The sequence below is a fragment of the Hypanus sabinus genome, chromosome 8 (assembly GCF_030144855.1).
Source record: "Hypanus sabinus isolate sHypSab1 chromosome 8, sHypSab1.hap1, whole genome shotgun sequence".
Lineage (NCBI taxonomy): Eukaryota > Metazoa > Chordata > Chondrichthyes > Myliobatiformes > Dasyatidae > Hypanus > Hypanus sabinus.
In genome coordinates this window covers 23848123-23867658 of record NC_082713.1, presented here as the reverse complement: position 1 = coordinate 23867658, position 19536 = coordinate 23848123, and the positions used below count along the sequence as shown (strand labels likewise).

Below are 19536 nucleotides of genomic sequence, written 5' to 3'. Positions count from 1 at the left end.
AAAAGAGATAGGATGGATTATAGAGGTCCTTGATGATGAATGGTGGGGGTCCTTGATGATGAATGGTGGGGGTTCTTGATGATGGATGGTGGGGGTCTTTGATGATGAATGATGGGGGGACTCTTGATGATGGATACTAGGGGTCCTTGATGATGAATGATGAGGAGTCCTTAATGATTTCTTGTGACGGCACTCCTTATTATTAATGTTTAACTAGTTGCCCTTGAGTAAATCTGAAACTAGCACTATTCCAGCACCAAGAACAATTTATAAAGGCTTGTAAGTCATTTCAAAATATTGACGCTTCTGTCACCACAAAAAATAGTTAATATTTTTGACCTGACTGAGTAAAAAATTTTTACATAATCTCTTTTCAATAGTTTTGAATCATAAGTTTTGATCACATAGATATCCATAATCAAACACATGCAGAGGCCCATCTAGTAACAATCTGTGTTGCAAACTCTGCTAAGAAAGAAGGCAGGAGACTTTGATACTTACTGGTAATCCTGGCAGGCCAGGTGGTCCTGGGTCTCCTTTTTGATTTGAAAATGGTGGTATTATCACCTCGCCAGGGTCACCCTGACATGGGAGGAAAATAAAGTGATTAACGTGAACTAGAACTGCAGCATGTAAAGAGGGGAATGAACAGCTGGACAACTGAGGACTTACCTTGCTTCCTGGAATCCCAGGAGGACCCTGCAAAATGAAAAACATGTTCACAGAATAGAAAAGTGCATTTGAATAACAGACCAATTCTGTCCCCAGATCCTGCAACAATTTACTGACAAGATGGTGCACTGGCAGATACAATGAGAGCATTTAAAAAGCTCTTAGATAGGGGTATTCATGATTGAAAAATGGAGGACTATGTATGAGGGAAGGGTTGGATTGATAGAGGTCTGCATGATGATAGGAAGCATAGATTAAATGGATAGCCTGATACTTTTCCCCAGGGCAGAAATAGGAAGAATGTAAGTCTATGAAGGAGGAAAGGATTACATTGACCTGAGAGTAGATTAAAAGATCGGTTCAACTTTGTGGGTCAAAGGGCCTGTACTATGCTGTAGTATTCTATGGACTATTAGTCGTCAGTTTCAAAGTGCAATTATTATCAAAGATTGCATAAATTGTACAACCTTGTAACTGCCTGTAAGCTAACAAATCTCAAGGTTGTATAATTTATACATTCTTTGATAACAAATGCATTTTGAAACTTTGAACTTCCAATGAGTAACAGTACATAGAAGCACTACAGCGCAGTACAGGACCTTTGACACACAAATATGTGCTGACCTTTTGATGTTATGGCCCTCCATTTTTCTATCATCCACATGCCTATCTGAGAGTTTTTTTAGATGCCCCCAATGTATCTGCCTCTATCACTACCTCTGGCGGCAGTTTTAATTCATGGCAGGGCATTTCATGCATTCATCACTGAATTTACCTCTGATATCCCACTTCCTCACCATATGTTCCTCCAATCACCTTAAAATTATGCCCCATGTTAATTGCCATCTCCACCCTGAGACAATGTCTCTGACTATCTCCTTGATCTATGCTTCTTGCTATCTTGTACATCTCTATCAATTCACTTCTCATCCTTCTAAGAGTAAAATCATAGCTTGCTCAACATCTCAGCATAAAACAAGCATTTATACAGTAAGACATTTCTTTTAGCAACTACTGCTATTTTCCCTTTATCTAGCTCTCCTTTCTGTCTGATATTGCCTGCTCAGTTGCATGTGATTACTGCATTGCAGAGTCTATCGGCAAGTGTTGCTACCATTCACAATGCCAGATGGGAAACGTCACAGTTCTTTGACCAAGGTGGGGGGATGGGGGTGCACGTAGGGCAGCATTGGGGAACTCAGTGATGGTTCTTTCAGTCTCATTGGCCTGAAATCCTCTCCAGTGAGTCCTCAGTTGTGTGGCAAACAATGACATCCTGGACGAATTCACTTTCAAACTTCAACTATCCTCACCTGAAGCATGTGCACACGCAAGGACAGTGCAAAGGCATACAGGTGTTTCCCTTTATATTCACATGCACACAAACTTGCATAAACAAACCTTTCAACATGCATATGTGTACATGCGCATACACACCCATATAGACTCCACAGGGGTAATGGGCACACATTAGGAGTCAGTACACTGGCTCTCTTTATTCCCCCTATCTATTGACCTGGATAAATTATTCAGATGGAAGAATGCAAATATTAGGTGTGAGCCTTGCAACCTTTCACAGTATAGAGTTACCCATGTCACCCTTTGGGGAAATGGCCTACAGAGAGACCAAGACTGTATAATTCTCATTCCTGTTTTCATAGACACAGCTGGAATGGTCGAAGACAGGTTACAGGTGATTTATTTGTCCAGAGGGAGCGAGGAATTAAATCTTGCAGAGGAAAATTTAGTGGAGAACTCAAAAGTTCACAGGTCATAAAAGGAGAACATTTTAAAGAAATGACAATCACAGGAAAGTTTTCAAGCCAACAAGCATTCATCAGCAATAATGAAAGATCATTAATGTGAAACATTATCTCTGCTTGGTTCACCACTAGTGACCAAGTGAACGTTTGCACACAGGAGTTCCACCACCTCTGCTAAAGGCATATTCTTTGCAAAGGCCATACCAAAGTCTCACTGAATCACCGATTCCAGCTTTTATTCAAGCCTTTGTACACTAGAAGGGGAGGACAGAGAGATGTCCTGGTCTTATCAAGTGCTTGTATTGATGTTCTCCCACTTCATAAAGCACCTTTATAAAATTAAGTTCAACCCTGAAGTGTGTCAGCAGAATGGTTGTTCCATTCTCCCACAACCCCTTGCAACAGCATTCCACTTCAACGTCGTGGAACATCCAAGACAAGCTCATAGAAACAGTGGCCGCGAATAGTTCATGACTCAGCTTGTATAAACATTCTCGATGACTCTGTTCAATTAAAAGCTGGTTATCTCTTGGTTCCAAAAATAAATTGACTGTTGATAGAAATCTAAAGCCTATGGAACACAAGGAAAGAGAATATGAGCAAACCTATTTCCAAAGGGATTAGCGTTGGGATTTGAAACATGTCTAACAGCCTCTTAAACACCACTATCATTTCTCCGTCCACCACTGCCCCCAGCAGTCCATTCCAGACATGCACCAGCTTCTGTGTTATAAACCTTGCCCCACAATCCCTTTCAAAAACTGCTTCCTCTTTGCCTTAAATATATGTCATCGAACAGCCAGCTCTATACCTCTCATAATCTAATTACCTTTAATCAGGTCTTTCCACCAGAAAAAATAATGCAACTTTGTCCAACCTTTCCTTATTTTGTGTGTATGTGTAATCTTATTACAGTGTTGTTGTTTACTTACCGGAGGCCCCTGTGAGCCTGGGAGGCCAGATCTTCCTGGGTAGCCAATCTCTCCCTGTGTGATAGAAAGAAAAATGTGGACACTTTGGAAAGTACACTAAAATGCGAATAATCTGGCAGGAAAAGTGGTTGAGACGGACGCACCTTTGTTCCGTTGCAGCCTGGTATACCTGGTGGGCCTATAGGGCCATCATGACCTGGCAGACCCTGCAAAATGGAAATAGGATAAATGTTAAATAAAAGATGCAAAAGAAAGGAAGTTTTTCCTTTTCTTACATTTTCATACAATGTATGGATTTGTGATTCATAGATAAATGATGTAGGAACAATAGTTCAGGGGAAAGTATGCTCACGGTATCTGGGAGACATCTACACATGCACTGGAGTTGCCAAGGCATCGAAGGTTAGGGACCAGGTGTTGGTGAGTGGAATTAGTGTGGTGAGTCAGTGTGTCCGGGAGGTGCCTGCTGTTGAGTATTTAATGCTTCAGTAAAATCTGAGTAGTCTTGTAAATATATTGTTTGATTAAGCATCCTTTGTTGTTTATAAAATTCATTATGCTTATATGTAAAAATAAGTGAACTGCATACGCTATGACACAACCATGTGATATGTACGCACCTCTCTTAAAGTGAAAGAGCAAACTGAGACTTGCATCTCTTGGACTCCTGTCTTTTTCTTGCAATTAGTTTTTATGGTTTGGAGTTACAAAGCATTAAGATCTGTGAGTCCACAAGCCCACCGGAGGCTGGAGAGATCCAGAGGCGGTCTGAGCTGGGGCTGGAGGCCTGTCTCTGCGTGTGAATGGGTGGCCGGGCGGGGGTAAGGAAAGGGACTTGTTTTACTGCTGCTGTTGGCAGGGTGTGTGTGTGTGTGTGGTAGGATCACCCTATACAAATCAGCCAGGAGAGGATGGAGTCACCCCCTCAAGTGGTTGGATCACTCAACAAATGGCTGAGCTACTTGGGTGAAGAGATGCAGCCAACCAAATGGAGGGCCTGAGTCACAATGGTTACCAGAGTCATAGCATGGAAACCTGGACCCTGACAAGTGGAGTGCTGCTCTTGCTTAATGGAAGGGGCATGGGGAGTTTCGCAGTCGAGGTGTCGTGTCAAGGAGGAGGGGTGGAACCAAGCTGCAGAAGGACTTAGACAGAGTAGGAGAATGGGCAAGAGAGTGGCAAATGGAATAAAGTGCTGGAAAATGCATGGTCATGCACTTTGGGAGTAGAAATAAATGTGCAGAGAATTTTCTAAAACGGGAGAAAATCCAAAAATCTGAGATGCAAAGGGACTTGGGAGTCCTTGTGCAGAACAACCTAAAGGTTAACTTGCAGGTTGAGTCAGTGGTGAGGAAGTCAAACGCAATGTTAGCATTCATTTCAAGAGGTCTAGAATACTACAGCAAGGATGTGATTCTGAGACTTAATAAGGCACTGGTGAGGTCTCACCTTGAGTATTGCGAACAGTTTGGGCTCCTCATCTAAGAACAGATGTGCTGGCATTGGAGAGGTTTCAGAGGAGGCTCACAAGAATGAATCCTGCAATGAAAGGGTTTTCATACGAGGAACGTTTGATGACTCTGGGTCTGTACTTGCTGAAATTTAGAAGGATGAAAGGGGGAATTTCATTGAAACCTTTTGAATGTTGAAAGGCCTACATGGAGTAGATGTGGAAAGGATGTTTCCCATGGTGGGGGAGTCTAAGACAAGAGGACACAGCCTCAGGATCGAGGGGCATCCGTTTAAAACAGAGATGCGGAGAAATTTCTTTAGCCAGAGGGTGGTGAATTTGTGGAATTTATTACCACAGGTAACTGTGAAGGCCAGATCATTGGGTGTATTTAAGGCAGAGCTTGATAGGTTCTCTATTGGACATGGCGTCAAAGGTTACGGAGAGAAGGCCAGGAGTGGAAGACAGAACCAGCTATGATCGAATGGTGGAGCAGGATCGATGGGCCAAATGGCCTAATCCTACTCCCGTGTTTTATGGTCAAACCAATGGGGCTGTCACCCAGTGAAGCAGCAGACTCATAATCTCAAGGGGTGCTGCCAACTAAGAGGAGGTCATTCATCCAGGGACAGGGCCGATATCACTAGTGAAGGGACGTGTCATCCACAAGAGGGGGCAAAGTTGCCCAATGGGAGGGAGGTGAGCAGAATCACTCCACGCTAGGGGTTTTGGGTGTGAGATTAGCCAGGTGAATGGTTCTGAAAGGTTCGGTAGGGTGGCATGGTAGTGTAGTGGGCCGTGCAATCACTTTACAGTGCCAGTGATCATTGATCGGGGTTGGATTCCCGCCACTGACTGTAAGGAGTTTGTACATTCTCCCTGTGACTGTGTGGGTTTCTGTCCACATTCCAAAGACATACGGTTAAGATTAGTGAGTCGTGGCCTTGCTATTGTGGCACTGGACATAAGGTGACCTCAGCACAATCCTCGGACTACGTCGTCCCTTGACACAGAACAAGTCATTTTGTTTCGATGTACATGTGACAAATCTTTATTTCTTTTATTTTATTTCCTTAATATACAAGGTTGACCTTCATTGTCTGATATCCCTGGCTCTGTCCTTGTGCCTCGCTCTTTACTCTAGAGCACAGAATCTCACTATTGTGTCTCTATTTGTTCTCTGTCAGAGCAACTCACTACTGCCATCCTTTGGCCCTTCCTTTGCAGTCTTGGGGTAAATTAAAACAAATCAAAAGTGTAAATATATTTAAAAAAAAACAAACACTATTAAACATGCACACATAAAGAAATATGGCTTTGGGATAAAGATAAAGAGAGAGGATAATCTTGTAATTTCTAAGGTAGGGACATGTTCGGCACAACTTTGTGGGCCAAAGGGCCTGCATTGTGCTGTTGGTTTTCTATGTTTCTATAAAGAGAGAGACCTTGAGACATGGAAATAACAGTGCATAAAACCAATGTTCATTTTACTGTTTGTTCCCATGTGTAGATATCTTAAAAACTGAGAACTGTGCAAAATAAAAATTATTTTATAATTGTGAAAAGACAGCGTCAGAGGTGCAGGAGAAAGAGTTCTGAAGCAAGCTGATAAAATGATCGATACTTACTGGAACACCAGGGGTCCCGGGGAAGCCTGGAATGCCAGGGGGGCCCTGTCAAACAACAGGAAACAAAAACAAGGTTAACACGACCATTGTATATCAGTGTCATCTTTACAGCTTGCTGGTATAAGCACAGGATTAGCTAGGTCCTCGCACATTAACTGTATTCTGTTCACTAAGTAACAAAGTACAACACCTTCGGCCAACGGAGAAGGAAGTATCCTTTACTTTATAAACACTTCCATAAGACCACCATTGCCGCAAACCCAATCACATTCCTGAGGGAAATAACCGCCTTTCCAAATGCTGACAAAACTCTTTTACCACTTAATGCACTGAACTCTCACTGACCAACACCTGCCAGTCAGAACTGGGTCACCACCACTTTAAAGCAGATGTTTATTTGCAGGAACACTGCCAACTCCCTAGACATCCACAATGGAAGTACTACCTGCTCACACCAGCTGCCTGAGCAGGATATCACCAGCTTACTTCGGTTTTTTCCACAACTGCTGCACTATCAGTGCGCACCAGGGACGTCAACAACTCATACCAGATGCCCGCAAAAGAAGCATCCCACCGGCTTACAATGCACTCTACTGATCAGTTCAAGGTAGGGATATCTAGGTGAACACCAACCCATTTACTAGAACGGTGAGCACCAACCCAGAGACGAAATGGAATTGGCCAAATATTCCATGCACATCAGAGTTCTACAAACTGTGCCCATGCCAGGATCTACATTGTGTGTCAGACAGCTGTCATCTGTCTTGCTACATCATCCTGTTCACACCCTAAAGGGTGAGTGAAAGAGGGTTGCTTTCTCAACAACACCAACACCCAGCTGTACTGTCTAAAATCTTGTTCCCTTTACCATTGCATTTCCCCTGTACTCAACAGTCATTTCCTTTGACTCATTAACATAACTGAGTCACACAGGGCGGGGTCATGTGGAGCAAAGGGGGCATCCTCAACACCCCATCACCAGGTCATAATCCTGCACGGTCACATCTAATTGACAAAATTCCAGAAAACAGACACGTGGACAAAGAAGACGTGGTGCATGCACAATTTATCCAAACTGTGAGCAACATGCCAAGGATTTATCTGCAAATGGGTTCTCCCACTTCATTAGGACAAACAGCTGCAGTGGGTTCAGAGTACTTTCATATCAACACTACACTGGGTTCGGAATAGTTGAATGAGGCAACACAAGGTAGGTGGTATGTAATCGGCTGTTCGTCATACTGGGTGTATACCCTTACAATACTATTGGATGCTGGAATTGTATCCGCTCTAGATCCTCTGAACCCCGACCGTAGCTATCCCGCACGTTTAGACTCACACCAGTCAGTGCATTCCTCTGTCACTCCTGAGGTCACTTACTCGTATTCCTTTTGGGCCTGGAAACCCAGGTGGTCCAGTCTCACCCTGGGAAGAGAGGAGAAAGTACGGACTGTAATCCACGTTTGGACATATCAATGTTTTAATACTGTAACGTGCTGTAATGTTTCACTGCTAATGTAATGGTTTCTCTGCAGCAGCAATGTTTGGGTTCAGACTAGAGATAATGGGAGATAACAGGGTTATCCAATGAGAGGAATGTTCTTTCTTGTGGGTCTGGAAGAGAGATTTTTGCAGTCTTCCGTCGGTGAGAGGAAGAAGGAAGACGCATGTGGTGAGAGCCGGTAGACCACCGGACGGAGTGGACTGGGAGCGAGTGTCTGAAGGTCAGTGACACTTGGAGGAGATCGATGGTTGATGAATGGCCATATCAGTGAGCTCCAACGTGCACTTTTGACTTTCTCTTTAAAATGGGCCCTTTTTATTTTCTTTACTAACCCTATAGTCAGATGAAGATTTATAAAGTTCAATCATTCAATTGCACATGGTGTACTGTTTGATAACTTGCGGTGCAGATTTGTAACTGGGCAACAAACCATGCAGCATCCACACAAACAAGATCTCTCAGTTTGGCCGGGCCAGAAATTGTCTTCCCGTAGACAAACACGTGCTGCCCGAGCCTGAGGGTGACAATACAAAATATAGGAACCAATAGCAGGCAATATTACCCACAAGACCGCTGTCCCCATTCAATAATTTTTATATCTGATCCCCAAAACGTTTAATCCCCTTATAATCCAAAAACCTAACTCAGCCTTACATTGAAATCTATAGCTTAGGTGGATGGACTTAGAAACTTGCATCTACTTACTTTCTCTGAAACTCCAAGTTTTTAGCTTCAGAGTCAGATGATTCCCAATTGGTAATCACTCCTTAGATTGTTTGTCCCAGCAGATGTGCATAGGTGGTAAGGACACTAATGCACATCTGCTCAGCTAAACATCTCCTAATCTGTGCAGGTTAACTGATCTCATCCTCATTAGGATATCCCTAATGGATGAGTAACCCTAAAGTAAATGTGGAACATTTTCCTTGTCACCATTCAGTGACAAATGCTCTGGAAAGGATGCAGACTTATGGAGGGTGCATGAGGGCTGATCTAGCAGACTGTAACCCTTGGTACCCCGCTTCAGACTGCAATGCAAGGTCCCTGAGGGCTGCTTGGAGGAAAAGAAATAATGACAAGAACGAGAGCTTGGCATATGTTGAAGAGATGAAATATATCAAGAAGAAGTCACAAGATTTTCTCTCCAGATATCTTTAGCCCGAACAGGTTGCAAACTCTTTGCTACTTTTCTCTTAAAAATGTATTTATTTTTTATTCGGATGCAAGCATTTTCTGCACCTCCCTTGCTCTATGAAAACTTTTCACCCCCTCCAGTGCTTACCCTTGCCTGTTTCTAAAGTCATTAAATCTGTATCCATTGCCCTTGTAGGCGGCATCTCCGAGATCACAATTTACTGTATGAAATACAGTAATGTGCAGAAGTCTTAGGCTCATATATATAGTGTAACTAGAGTGCCTAAGACATTTGCACAGTACTGTGTTGTCAATGTGGAGCCGAGAGTAAGTTTGTAAATCTGGTGGGAGCAAAGGATGTTGGGAATGGTGAGGCTGGAGGGCTACGGGGAGGGTTTGGGACATGTGGCACTCTTATACATTCACTCACGTATACACACACACACACACACACACATATATGCATACATTCAAACACAGGCAGTCCCTGAGTTACGAATGTCCGACTTACGGACAACTCGTGTTTACGAATGCAGGGAGTAAAATGCCATCTGTCATTTTAAGTTGTTGCCGTTAACACTGTGTTGAGTGTGTAACTTTGTATTTGGCTTAAATACTTCTTAGCAAGATTCACCCTGACTCTCCCCACCCCCCCCCCCCCTTTTTCCAGTCAGCACCATCTTGTCCCATTTAACTTGTCTCAGTGCAGGTGGATTTTAGGACCTGGGGGAGCAGAGGACCTGTGGCTGCTGCTGAATCTGCAGTTTTCTGTTCCGTTGACGGAAAAGATCGTGACTGAAAATGAAATGGAAAAATGAAGCGATCGGAAAGAGGTGAAATGCAATCCGTCATTGGAAAAGCGTTAGGCTACAGTTGGTCAACGATCGGAACAATTTTAAAGGATAAAGTGAGAATAATGAAAGTGTGAAGGCCCTACCCAATGAAAGCTACAATTATTACTAAGCATCGCAGTGGTTTAATTATTGAAATACATACGTTCCTTAAGTGTTTTATATGCATAGAATGGTAAAATATATACTATAAACTAAGACAAATGTTTGACTTACGCTAAATAATGCTGGATGTACCTGTTCTGACTTATGTAAAAATCCGACTTAAAGACACGCTCAGGAACAGAACTCGTTCGTAACCCAGGGACTGCTTGTATATGCGTGTATATATACAAAGTTTGTAGATATATGTGTGCGTATATAAAGTGCTGAAGGTACTCAGCAGGTCAGGCAGCATCTATGGAGAGGAATAAACAGTTAACGTTCATCAGACATCCCAGCTTGAAACAGCAACTGTTTATTCCTCTCCACAGATGCTGCCTGACCTGCTGGGTTCCTCCAGCACTTTGCATGACTTGGCATGAAATACACACACAGACTGAGTAAATCAGACTGCATTTCTAAAACTGGCTTCATTTGAAGATATGAGTTTTATTTTCAAGCATTGGAATTGGGCGCTCCTGATCACCAAGCTGATGAGGTAACAACATTCTTTCTTACCTTTATCCCTCTTGCTCCAGGCGGCCCTTCAGGACCTGGGAAACCAGGCAAGCCTATATGACCTTCTAGTCCAGGCAGGCCTCTCGCACCCTGTACAGCCATTAAAACAAATACCTTAAGCGTAAGGTTCAGACACTTGCTTCATAATGAACTGTGAAACACAAAAGACCAATCCCATTGCAAATACCATTCACTATCTTAATCAGAATTTCTCCAAGCAACTGAAATCATATGTCAGTCACGTTCTGCCAAGCAGGGATTCGGGGGGAGAAAGAGCAATGTAAAGGCACACCACGTTGAGACTTGCAGCTGGAGGCTTGGTGTCTCAATTCATTTGAAATTTGAACTTTTAACACCACGGGCGACAGAACACAGGACCTGGTGTGGTTTTGTACAAAGGAACAGAGTGCAGGAGGAGGAATTGTGAAATTCTCTCTGATTGTCTGACCTTGTATGTCCATTTAGAACAGAGATGAGGAGGAATTTATTTAGCCAGAGGGTGACGGATCTGTGGAATTCATTGCCAGAGCTGGCTGTGGAGGCCAAGTCTCCAGGTATATTTAAAGCAGAGGTTGATAGTTCTTCTTTATTCAGTGCGTCAAAGGTTATGGAGAGAAGGCAGGAGAACTGGGTTGAGAGGGATAATAAATTAGTCATGATGGAATGGTGGAGCGGACATGATGGGCTGAATTGCTCAATTTTGTTCCTATATCTTTTGGTCTTATATCCTGGAAATCCCACTCCTTCTCTTTAGGTAGATTTAAAAGCATCTTTGTCAAAATTGATCCCACGTGTGTTGCACTTTTCCCTCACTGTTAATTCTTCCCAACATGTGTTCGTTCATATGATGAAATCTTAACCATTTCCTCAGTCCATTCCCTCACAGTGGGACATCTGGGTTTTTTCCAGTTTTGCAATATAATTCTTGCAATTGTGATGAGACCCACCTTTAAAATAGTAAATCTGTCATTGTTTACATTAGGTATCATTGTCCTATCACCCAGGAGACACAGCTGTGGGCACAAGGGCAGTGTAGGACCAGACCAATTCCCCAACAAATGAAGAACTTTACACCAAAATGGATGAACCATGGAACACTCCCAAATCATGTGAAAATATCTGCCCAGCTCATTTTTACATTTCCAACATAAATGATTATCAACAATCCCCATTTTGTAGAGTCTAGTTGGTGTCCAATAATATCTGTGTACTATCTTACACTGAATAAGTTTCCCTCTCGCTTCCCTAATATGTCTACCCACACTTGATAAAATATTTGACTACTCATTATCTTCAATATCGCTTCCACGATCCTTCTGCCATACTGCTTTGAGATTGTTACATAGTTCACTCCTGTCATGGGATGGCTGTGTAAAAATGCTGTACTGTATCTGCTCTATGATATGCTGTGTTGCTTTGTAAAATAAGAATAAATAATAATAAAAATATGAATTACAAAAAAACCCATCTTTGTCTGCTTTTGGGAAATAACCTCACAACATCAGCCTGCTGACAGCTCTCTTTCCAAAAGGCAATTGAGATTAATCAGTGAACTGTGTAGGGACAGAAGACAAATTAATCCTGTCAATACACACTCAGTGCCCACTTTATGATGTATCTCCTCTACCTAATAAAGTGGGCAGTCAGTGTATGTTTGTGTTTTCTGCTGCTGTAGCCCATCCACTTCAAGGTCAGACTTATTTTGCATCAGAGATGCCCTTCTGCATTCTGCTGTTGTACTGGTGGTTATCACAGTTACTGTCACCTTCCTGACAGCTTGAACCAGTCTGGCCATTCTCCTCTGACCTCACTCAGTAATAAGACATTTTTGACAACAGAACAGCTGCTCACTGGATGTTTATTTTTCTCACCATTCTCTGTAAACTTTGGACACTATTGTGTGTAAAATCCCATGAAATCAGCAGTTTCTGAGATACTCACACCACCCCATCTGGCACCAACAATCATTCCACAATCAAAGTCATTTAGATCATATTTCTTCCCAATTCTGATGCTCACTCTGAACAACTGAGCCTCTTTACCATGTCTGCATGCTTTAATGCATTGAGCTGCTGCTACGATCGACTGATTGGATATTTGCATTATCAAGCAGTGCTACTGGTGTACCTAATAAAGTGGCCACTGAGTGTGGATGGGTACAAATAGTTCCAATCTTGAACCACAAATGCCCCTCAGAGCATCAGTTCAATATAATTTGTCATGCTAATGCCCAATAGGCTTTGCATTTCCTTTTGGTTTAATTTGGCATTGCTTTCATTAGACCTTTTTTTAAATCCAAGACCACTTTCAATCTTTCAGGGACCTCACTGTGTGCAACTCTGGTCACCCCATTACAAGAACGTTGCAAGACTAATATGTTCCATAGAACCAGTGGGGTATAACTTGTCCTGCTGGTGCCCCATAGGCTTTTTATCTGTCCCTGGTTTTATTTGACGATTCATGCAGCAGGGATCCTTCATGAGGAATTGTGTCCCAGATCTTTGTGGAGCAGAAGAGCTTTGGAAATGTACCTTTTCACCTTTCACACTGCTGCAGTCACAATTGGATATCGATTTGCACCCATGACAAGCCTGCAATGAAACACAGAGCAGTTATTGAACATTAACTCCTCGCAGGGCCAGCTTCTCAATGTCATAAACCCGCTTACTGAAAGAAAGAATGATTATCATTATGTCAAGGTTTCAATCGATGGTTTAAAGTAGTCCCAGAAAGTGGCTATACAGGTTGATGTGATAGTTAAGAAGGCTTATGCTTGTCTGTATTAGTCGAGGACACTGAGTTCAAAAGTCAGGAAGTTATGTTGCAGCTTTATAAAACTCTAGCTTGACAACATCTGCAGTATTGTATTCAGTTCTGGTTGCCTCATTATAGGAAAGATGTTGAGGCTTTGGAGAGGAGGCAGAAGAGATTTACCAGAATGCAGCCTGGATTACAGGGCAAGTGCTATAACGAGAAGTTGGACAAGTTATGGCAGTTTTTCCTACAGTGTCGGAGCCCAAAGGAAGATTTGATAGAGGCATATTAGATTATGAGAGTCACAGATAGAATAGACAGGCATTATCTTTTTTCCCAGGGCTTCCTGGGGTGGTGGAGGCAGATACACTGCGGACTTCCAAGAGATGCTTACACAGGCACATGAATGTAAAGAAAATGGCAGGATATGGACACTGGGTGTAGGCAGAAGAGATTAGTTTAGTAAGCCATTTGATGACTAATCTAATTGGCTTGTCACAACGTTGTGAGCTGAATGGCCTTTTTCTGTGCTGGACTGTTCTATGTTCTAAATCATAAGTATTCAGTTTGAGGAACACAGATTTTGTTGGGATTTTTTTTACTCTAAACTTACTCAATTTGCCACAAATGTCATGTGATGATGCTTATTCTGTAATTATTTTGGTGCAGCAATAGATTGAGATAACCACAAAGCTTTAAATTATTCTGGATACTGTTTTGGGTGTAGCCCCTTGTTCTCCCATTTTTCACTCACATGGTGGCAATTTGTCGCAGAACCTGCACCAAGTTTACAGGTGACTCTTTTTAATCAACAAGCTTCTCAAGCAAGACCAATAATTGAGCTCCATTCACTTCTCACTGGATCACAACACACTCATGCCAGCTGATCTCAATCAACAATTAAGTGGTCACCCAATTCCTGTTTGCTTTTTCCAGTACAAAGGGTACCACTCATGATTCAATGTACCCCTTACTTCTGTTAACTTTCTCCCCTTCTTTTTTTTTCCCCCTTCTGTGAATGAAGGACATGTCCAGCTGGCTTGTTCTAATCTTCTTGTTCTAATCTTACAACTCCCAAGTATTTTTTTCCCGACATTTCAAAGACGTGCAGTAAGTTGTGGGCATGCTGCACTGGCACTGGAAGATGGTAACACTTGCATGCTGTCCCCAGCACATCCACGGACTGCGTTGGTCGTTGAAGCAAAACATCGAAATGTCGTTGCCTGTTTCGATGCACGTGAACAATAATTAAAGCTTGAGTGGTGGGATGGACATACGTCTCTGCCAAAGGGAATGTAAGGCTCCTTCCTTCAGCTAGCCAGCAGGTCACTCCTGGGCAAGGTGTCGCACCTGCTTAACCCCCCCCCCCCCCAGTCAGGGTCACGTGAGGCCACAGGAGCAGGTTGTAAGAGCAGCTGGTGCGTATGACAGGTCCAGGTTATGCCACCACTGAAAGGACAATCTCTGAGGAGTATTGATAATAGCTGTTTTTTTTTGCTCCTTTTTGCATCAAGTGGTGCATCAGGCAGCGTTTTTGGCCATTTCCATGGCATTCATCTGTTCTTTACGAGACTGAGCTGCTAGCTCAACGCTCAACCCAGCACAAGGTGGAAGGTTGGCTGGGTTTCAATCCGGGGCCACTTGCCTCGAAGTTCGGTGCGGATGTCACTGCACCACCGGCTGGCTAATGGCTGGGGTTACCCATCCTGTCAAGGCACTGCCCAAAAGAAAGCAACAGCAAACCACTTCTGTAGAAGATTTTGACAAGAACAATCATGGTCACCAATGTGGCATGGCCCATAATGATGATGATTACAGATAATACAAAGGTTTATTTCTAAGGAATGCCAGCCAATAGATGCACTCACTCAACGAAGGAAGTAATTTTGAGGTCTTATTATACGATCATAAAACCATAAGATATAGGAGCAGAATTAGGCCATTTGGCCCATCAAGTGTGATTCACCATTTCATCATGGCTGATCAATTTTCCCTCTCAACCCCAATATCCTACCAATATCCCTTCATGCCTTGACAAATCAAGAATCTATCAATCTCTGCCTTACATATACATAAAGACTTGGTCTCCACAGCTGCCTGTGGCAAAGAATTCCACAGATTCATCACTCTGTCTAATGAAATTCTTCCTCTCCATACTAAAATGACGCCCTCTGAGACTGTGTCCTCTAGTCTTAGACTCTCCCACCATAGGAAACATCCTCTCCTCATTATCATTCAATAGCTTTCAATGAGGTCACCCCTCATTCTTCTGAATTCTAGTGAAGACACGCCCAGAGCCATCAAATGCTCTTCATACGACAAGCCATTCAATCCTGGAATCATTTTTGTGAATCTCTGGACCCTCTCCAGTTTCAGCGCATCCTTTCTAAGATAGGGAGCCGAAACCAGCTCACAATATTCGAGGTGAGGCATCACATCCTTAGGAATTGACTCCAACATCTTACCAACCACTGAGGCCAAACTAATTGGCCTATAATTTTCTTTCTTCTGCCTTTCACCCTTTTTGAAGAGTGGAGTGACATTCGCAACTTCCCAGTCTTCTGGAACTATTCTAGAATCTAGTGATTCTTGAAAGATCATTACTAATGTCTCCACAATCATTTCAGCCAGTTCTTTCAGAACACTGGGAAGTACACCATCTGGTCCAGGTGATCCTTCTACTTTCAGATCTTTCATGTTCCCAAGAACTTCCTCTCTAGTAATGGAAACTTCACACACTTCATCACCCCTGACACCTGGAACTTCCACCATACTGCTAGTGTCTTCCTCAGTGATGTAAAATACTTACTCAGTATGACGGACATTTCCTTATCCCCATTACTACCTCTCCAGTATCATTTTCCAGTAGTCTGATATCCACTCTCACCTCCCTTTTACCCTTCATATATCTGAAGAAACTTTTGGTATCCTCTTAAATATTATTGCTTAAATAATATTACTTTTGTATTCAATCTTTATCTTCTTAATGACTTACTGGTTGCCTTCTGTTGACTTTTAAAAACTTCCCAATTCTCCAACTTTCCACTAATTTTTACTATGTTATATGTCCTCTTTATGGCTTTTATGTTAGCTTTGACTTCTCTTGTTAGCCGTGACTGTGTCATCTTGCATTTAGAATACTTCTTCCTCTTTGGGATGTATATGTCCTGTGCCTTCCGAATTGCTTCCAGAAATTCCAGCCACTGCTGATCTGCCTTCATTCTCGGCAATGTTTCTTTTTTAATCAATTCAGGCCAACTCCTCTCTCATGCCTCTGTAATTCCCTTTACTCCACTGTAATACTGACACATCTGCCTTTAGCTTCTCCTTCTTGAATTTCAGAGTGAATTCAATATTATAGTCACTTTCCCCGAAGGGTTCTTTTACCTCAAGGTCTCTAATCAATTTAGTTTCGTTGCATAACACCTAATCCAGAATAGCTGATCTCCTAAGTAGGCTCAACCATGAGCTGCTCTAAAAGCCATCTCGTTGGCATTCTTGAAATTCCCCCCTTGTGATCCAACCTGATTTTCCCTATCCACCTCCGTATTTAAATCCCCCATAACAATTGTAACATTGCCTTTTCGGCATGCATTTTCTAAACCACATCTTTACAACTTTTTGGGGTCTATATATAATTCCCATCAGCAGCTTTTTAACCTTGCAGTTCCCTCACTCTACCGACAAAGAGGTGACTCTGTATCACCTCTTTCTAATTACTTGCTTTCATTTTTTTTACCAACAGCGCAATGCCACCCCCTTGGCCTTCCTGCCTGTCCCTTTGATACAGTGGGTATTCTTGGACATTTAGCTCTCAGCTATAATCTTTCAGCCATGATTCAGTGATGCCTTTGGCATCATACATGCCAACCTGTAACTGTGCAGCAAGTTAATTTACCTTATTCCATATACCACGCACATTCAAATACAACTCCTTCAGTCCTGTATTCGCCCTTTTCTTATGCCAGTATTCGAAGAGTTGCAACTGTCAATGTGTCCAACAAAATCTCTCAGTTTTGTGATTTTGACCAGATAATCCTTTTTACTATTGTGGATTGAAAACTGGCTAAGACACTACAGATAGTCTCCACCTTTATTCTTTAAAACAAACCTGAAGCCCCCCCCCCCATGTTCTAAGATTAATAACTCATATTCTAGGGAAGTATTCAGAATCAGGTTTAATATCACTGGACTATGTCATGAAATTTGTTCACTTTGCAGCAGCAGTTCAATGCATTACATGATAAATACAGAGAAAAACTGTTACATTAACAATATACATGTATATTAAATAGTTAAACTAAGTAGTACAAAAACAGAAATTTTAAAAAATGACCATTCAGAAATCAGATGGCAGAGGGGAAGAAGCTGTTTCTGAATCGCTGAGTGTGTGCCTTCAGGCTTCTGTACCTCCTACCTGAGAGAATAGGGCATGTCTTGGGTGCTGGGGCCCTCGATGATGGAAACCACTCCTTGGAGATGTGTTGGATGCTGCAGAGGTTAGTAACCAAGTTTGAGCTGGTAATTGCACAGGTTACTGCAACTTACTTTGGTCCTGTGCAGTAGCCACCCCCCCCCCCCCCCATACCAGATGGTGATGCAGCCAGTCAGAATGCTCTCCATGGTACATTTGTAGAAGTTTCTGAATATTTTAGTTGACAAACCAAATCTCTTCAAACTCCTAATGAAATATAGCCATTGTTTTGCCTTCTTTATAGCTGGATTGATGTGCTGGGACCAGGTTAGATTCTCAGAGACTTTGACACCAAGGAACTTGGAATGACTCAATCTCTCCACTTCTGATCCCTCTATGAGGATTGGTTTGTGTTCCCTCATCCTATCCTTCCTGAAGTCCACAATCAGCTTTTTCATCTTACTGACATCGAGTGCAAAGTTGTTACTGAGACACCACTCAATTAGCTGGTATATCTCACTCCTGTACACCCTCTTATCTCCAAATGAGATTCTACCAACAATGGTTGTATCATCAGCAAATTTATAGATGGTAGTTGAGCCACACAGTTACGGTTATATAGAGTAAAGTAGTGGGCTAACCACACACCACCGAGGTGCGCCAATGTTGATAATCAGCGAGGAGGAGATATTATCACCAATCCACACATATTGTGGTCTTCCGGTTAGGAAGTCGAGGATCCAATTGCAGGGAGTAGTACAGAGGCCCAGCTTCTGTAGTTTATTGGTCAGGACTGTGGGAATGATGGGGTTAAATGCAGAGCTGGAGTCATGAACAGCATCCTGACATAGGTGTTTGAATTATCCGGGTGATCCAAGGCTTTCTGAAGAGCTATTGGGATTGCATCTGCTGTAGACCTATTGTTGCAATAAGCAAATTGCAATGGGTCCAGATCCTTGCTGAGGCAGGAGTTCAGTCGAGTCATGACCAACCGCTCAAAGCATTTCATCACTCTAGATGTGAGTGCTACTGGACGATTGTCATAAGGCAGCTCACACTACTCTTCTTGGGCACTGGTATAACTGTTGCCTTTTTGTAGCAGGTGGGAACTTCCAACCGTAGCAGTAAGAGGTTAAAAATGTCCTTCAATACCCCCACCAGTTGGTTGGGATAGGTTTTTCAGAGCCTACCAGGTCCTCCATTGGGTCTTACCGCCTTGCACTCTCCTCACAGACAGCCTGACATTGGCCTCTGAGACAGAGATCACAGCAGCTCCTACCTGAGCACCCCTTAGTGCAGCATTTCAGAACGGTCGGGATTACTAATACAGGAACGGCACTTGAGCCGACAAACCTCTAATTCTGATGTAAGATTGCTACCGGAGTAGAACGAGCACACAATCTCGTTTACTGAAGATAAGTCACTTGACTCCCATTAGTCAGTGCTCGAGACTCATTCATGGAAGGGAAAATGTTGATGATTGTGGTGAAAGGAATGGAAATGTAATCCTTTTCCTTTGCTCAGTAGCCGTGTCGAGGATGAGCTCTGTGAACGGATTATACTGCAGAGATTTGCTTTAATTTTGCACGGGATGACAATCACAGGAAAGTGCGCCATCTAGTGGGGAACGCGACACTGCACGCTTTGCAGACTTCCTCCGCTCTCGTATTATAAGTTACCACAGAGCAGGTATTTCATTATCTGACACACCTTCCCACCTTACCTCCAGTATCATGGCCCACCACGGATCAGCAGATAAGCCAAAGGGCACTAT

The 19536-nt window shown here is 42.8% G+C and overlaps 1 protein-coding gene across 3 annotated transcripts in view; it reads right to left on the bottom strand.

Moving 5' to 3' along the window:
• col4a5 (collagen, type IV, alpha 5 (Alport syndrome)) overlaps positions 1-19536 on the bottom strand; it is a 276446-nt gene that overhangs the window by 153341 nt on the left and 103569 nt on the right. For all 3 annotated transcript variants that reach the window (XM_059976825.1, XM_059976826.1, XM_059976827.1), the window contains 8 exons: positions 13126-13185; positions 10595-10684; positions 7826-7870; positions 6446-6490; positions 3511-3573; positions 3368-3421; positions 673-699; positions 502-582 (listed from right to left, as the gene is read on the bottom strand). In XM_059976825.1, coding sequence (XP_059832808.1) covers positions 502-582; positions 673-699; positions 3368-3421; positions 3511-3573; positions 6446-6490; positions 7826-7870; positions 10595-10684; positions 13126-13185 — 465 coding nt within the window. The remainder of the gene's footprint in view (positions 1-501; positions 583-672; positions 700-3367; positions 3422-3510; positions 3574-6445; positions 6491-7825; positions 7871-10594; positions 10685-13125; positions 13186-19536) is intronic.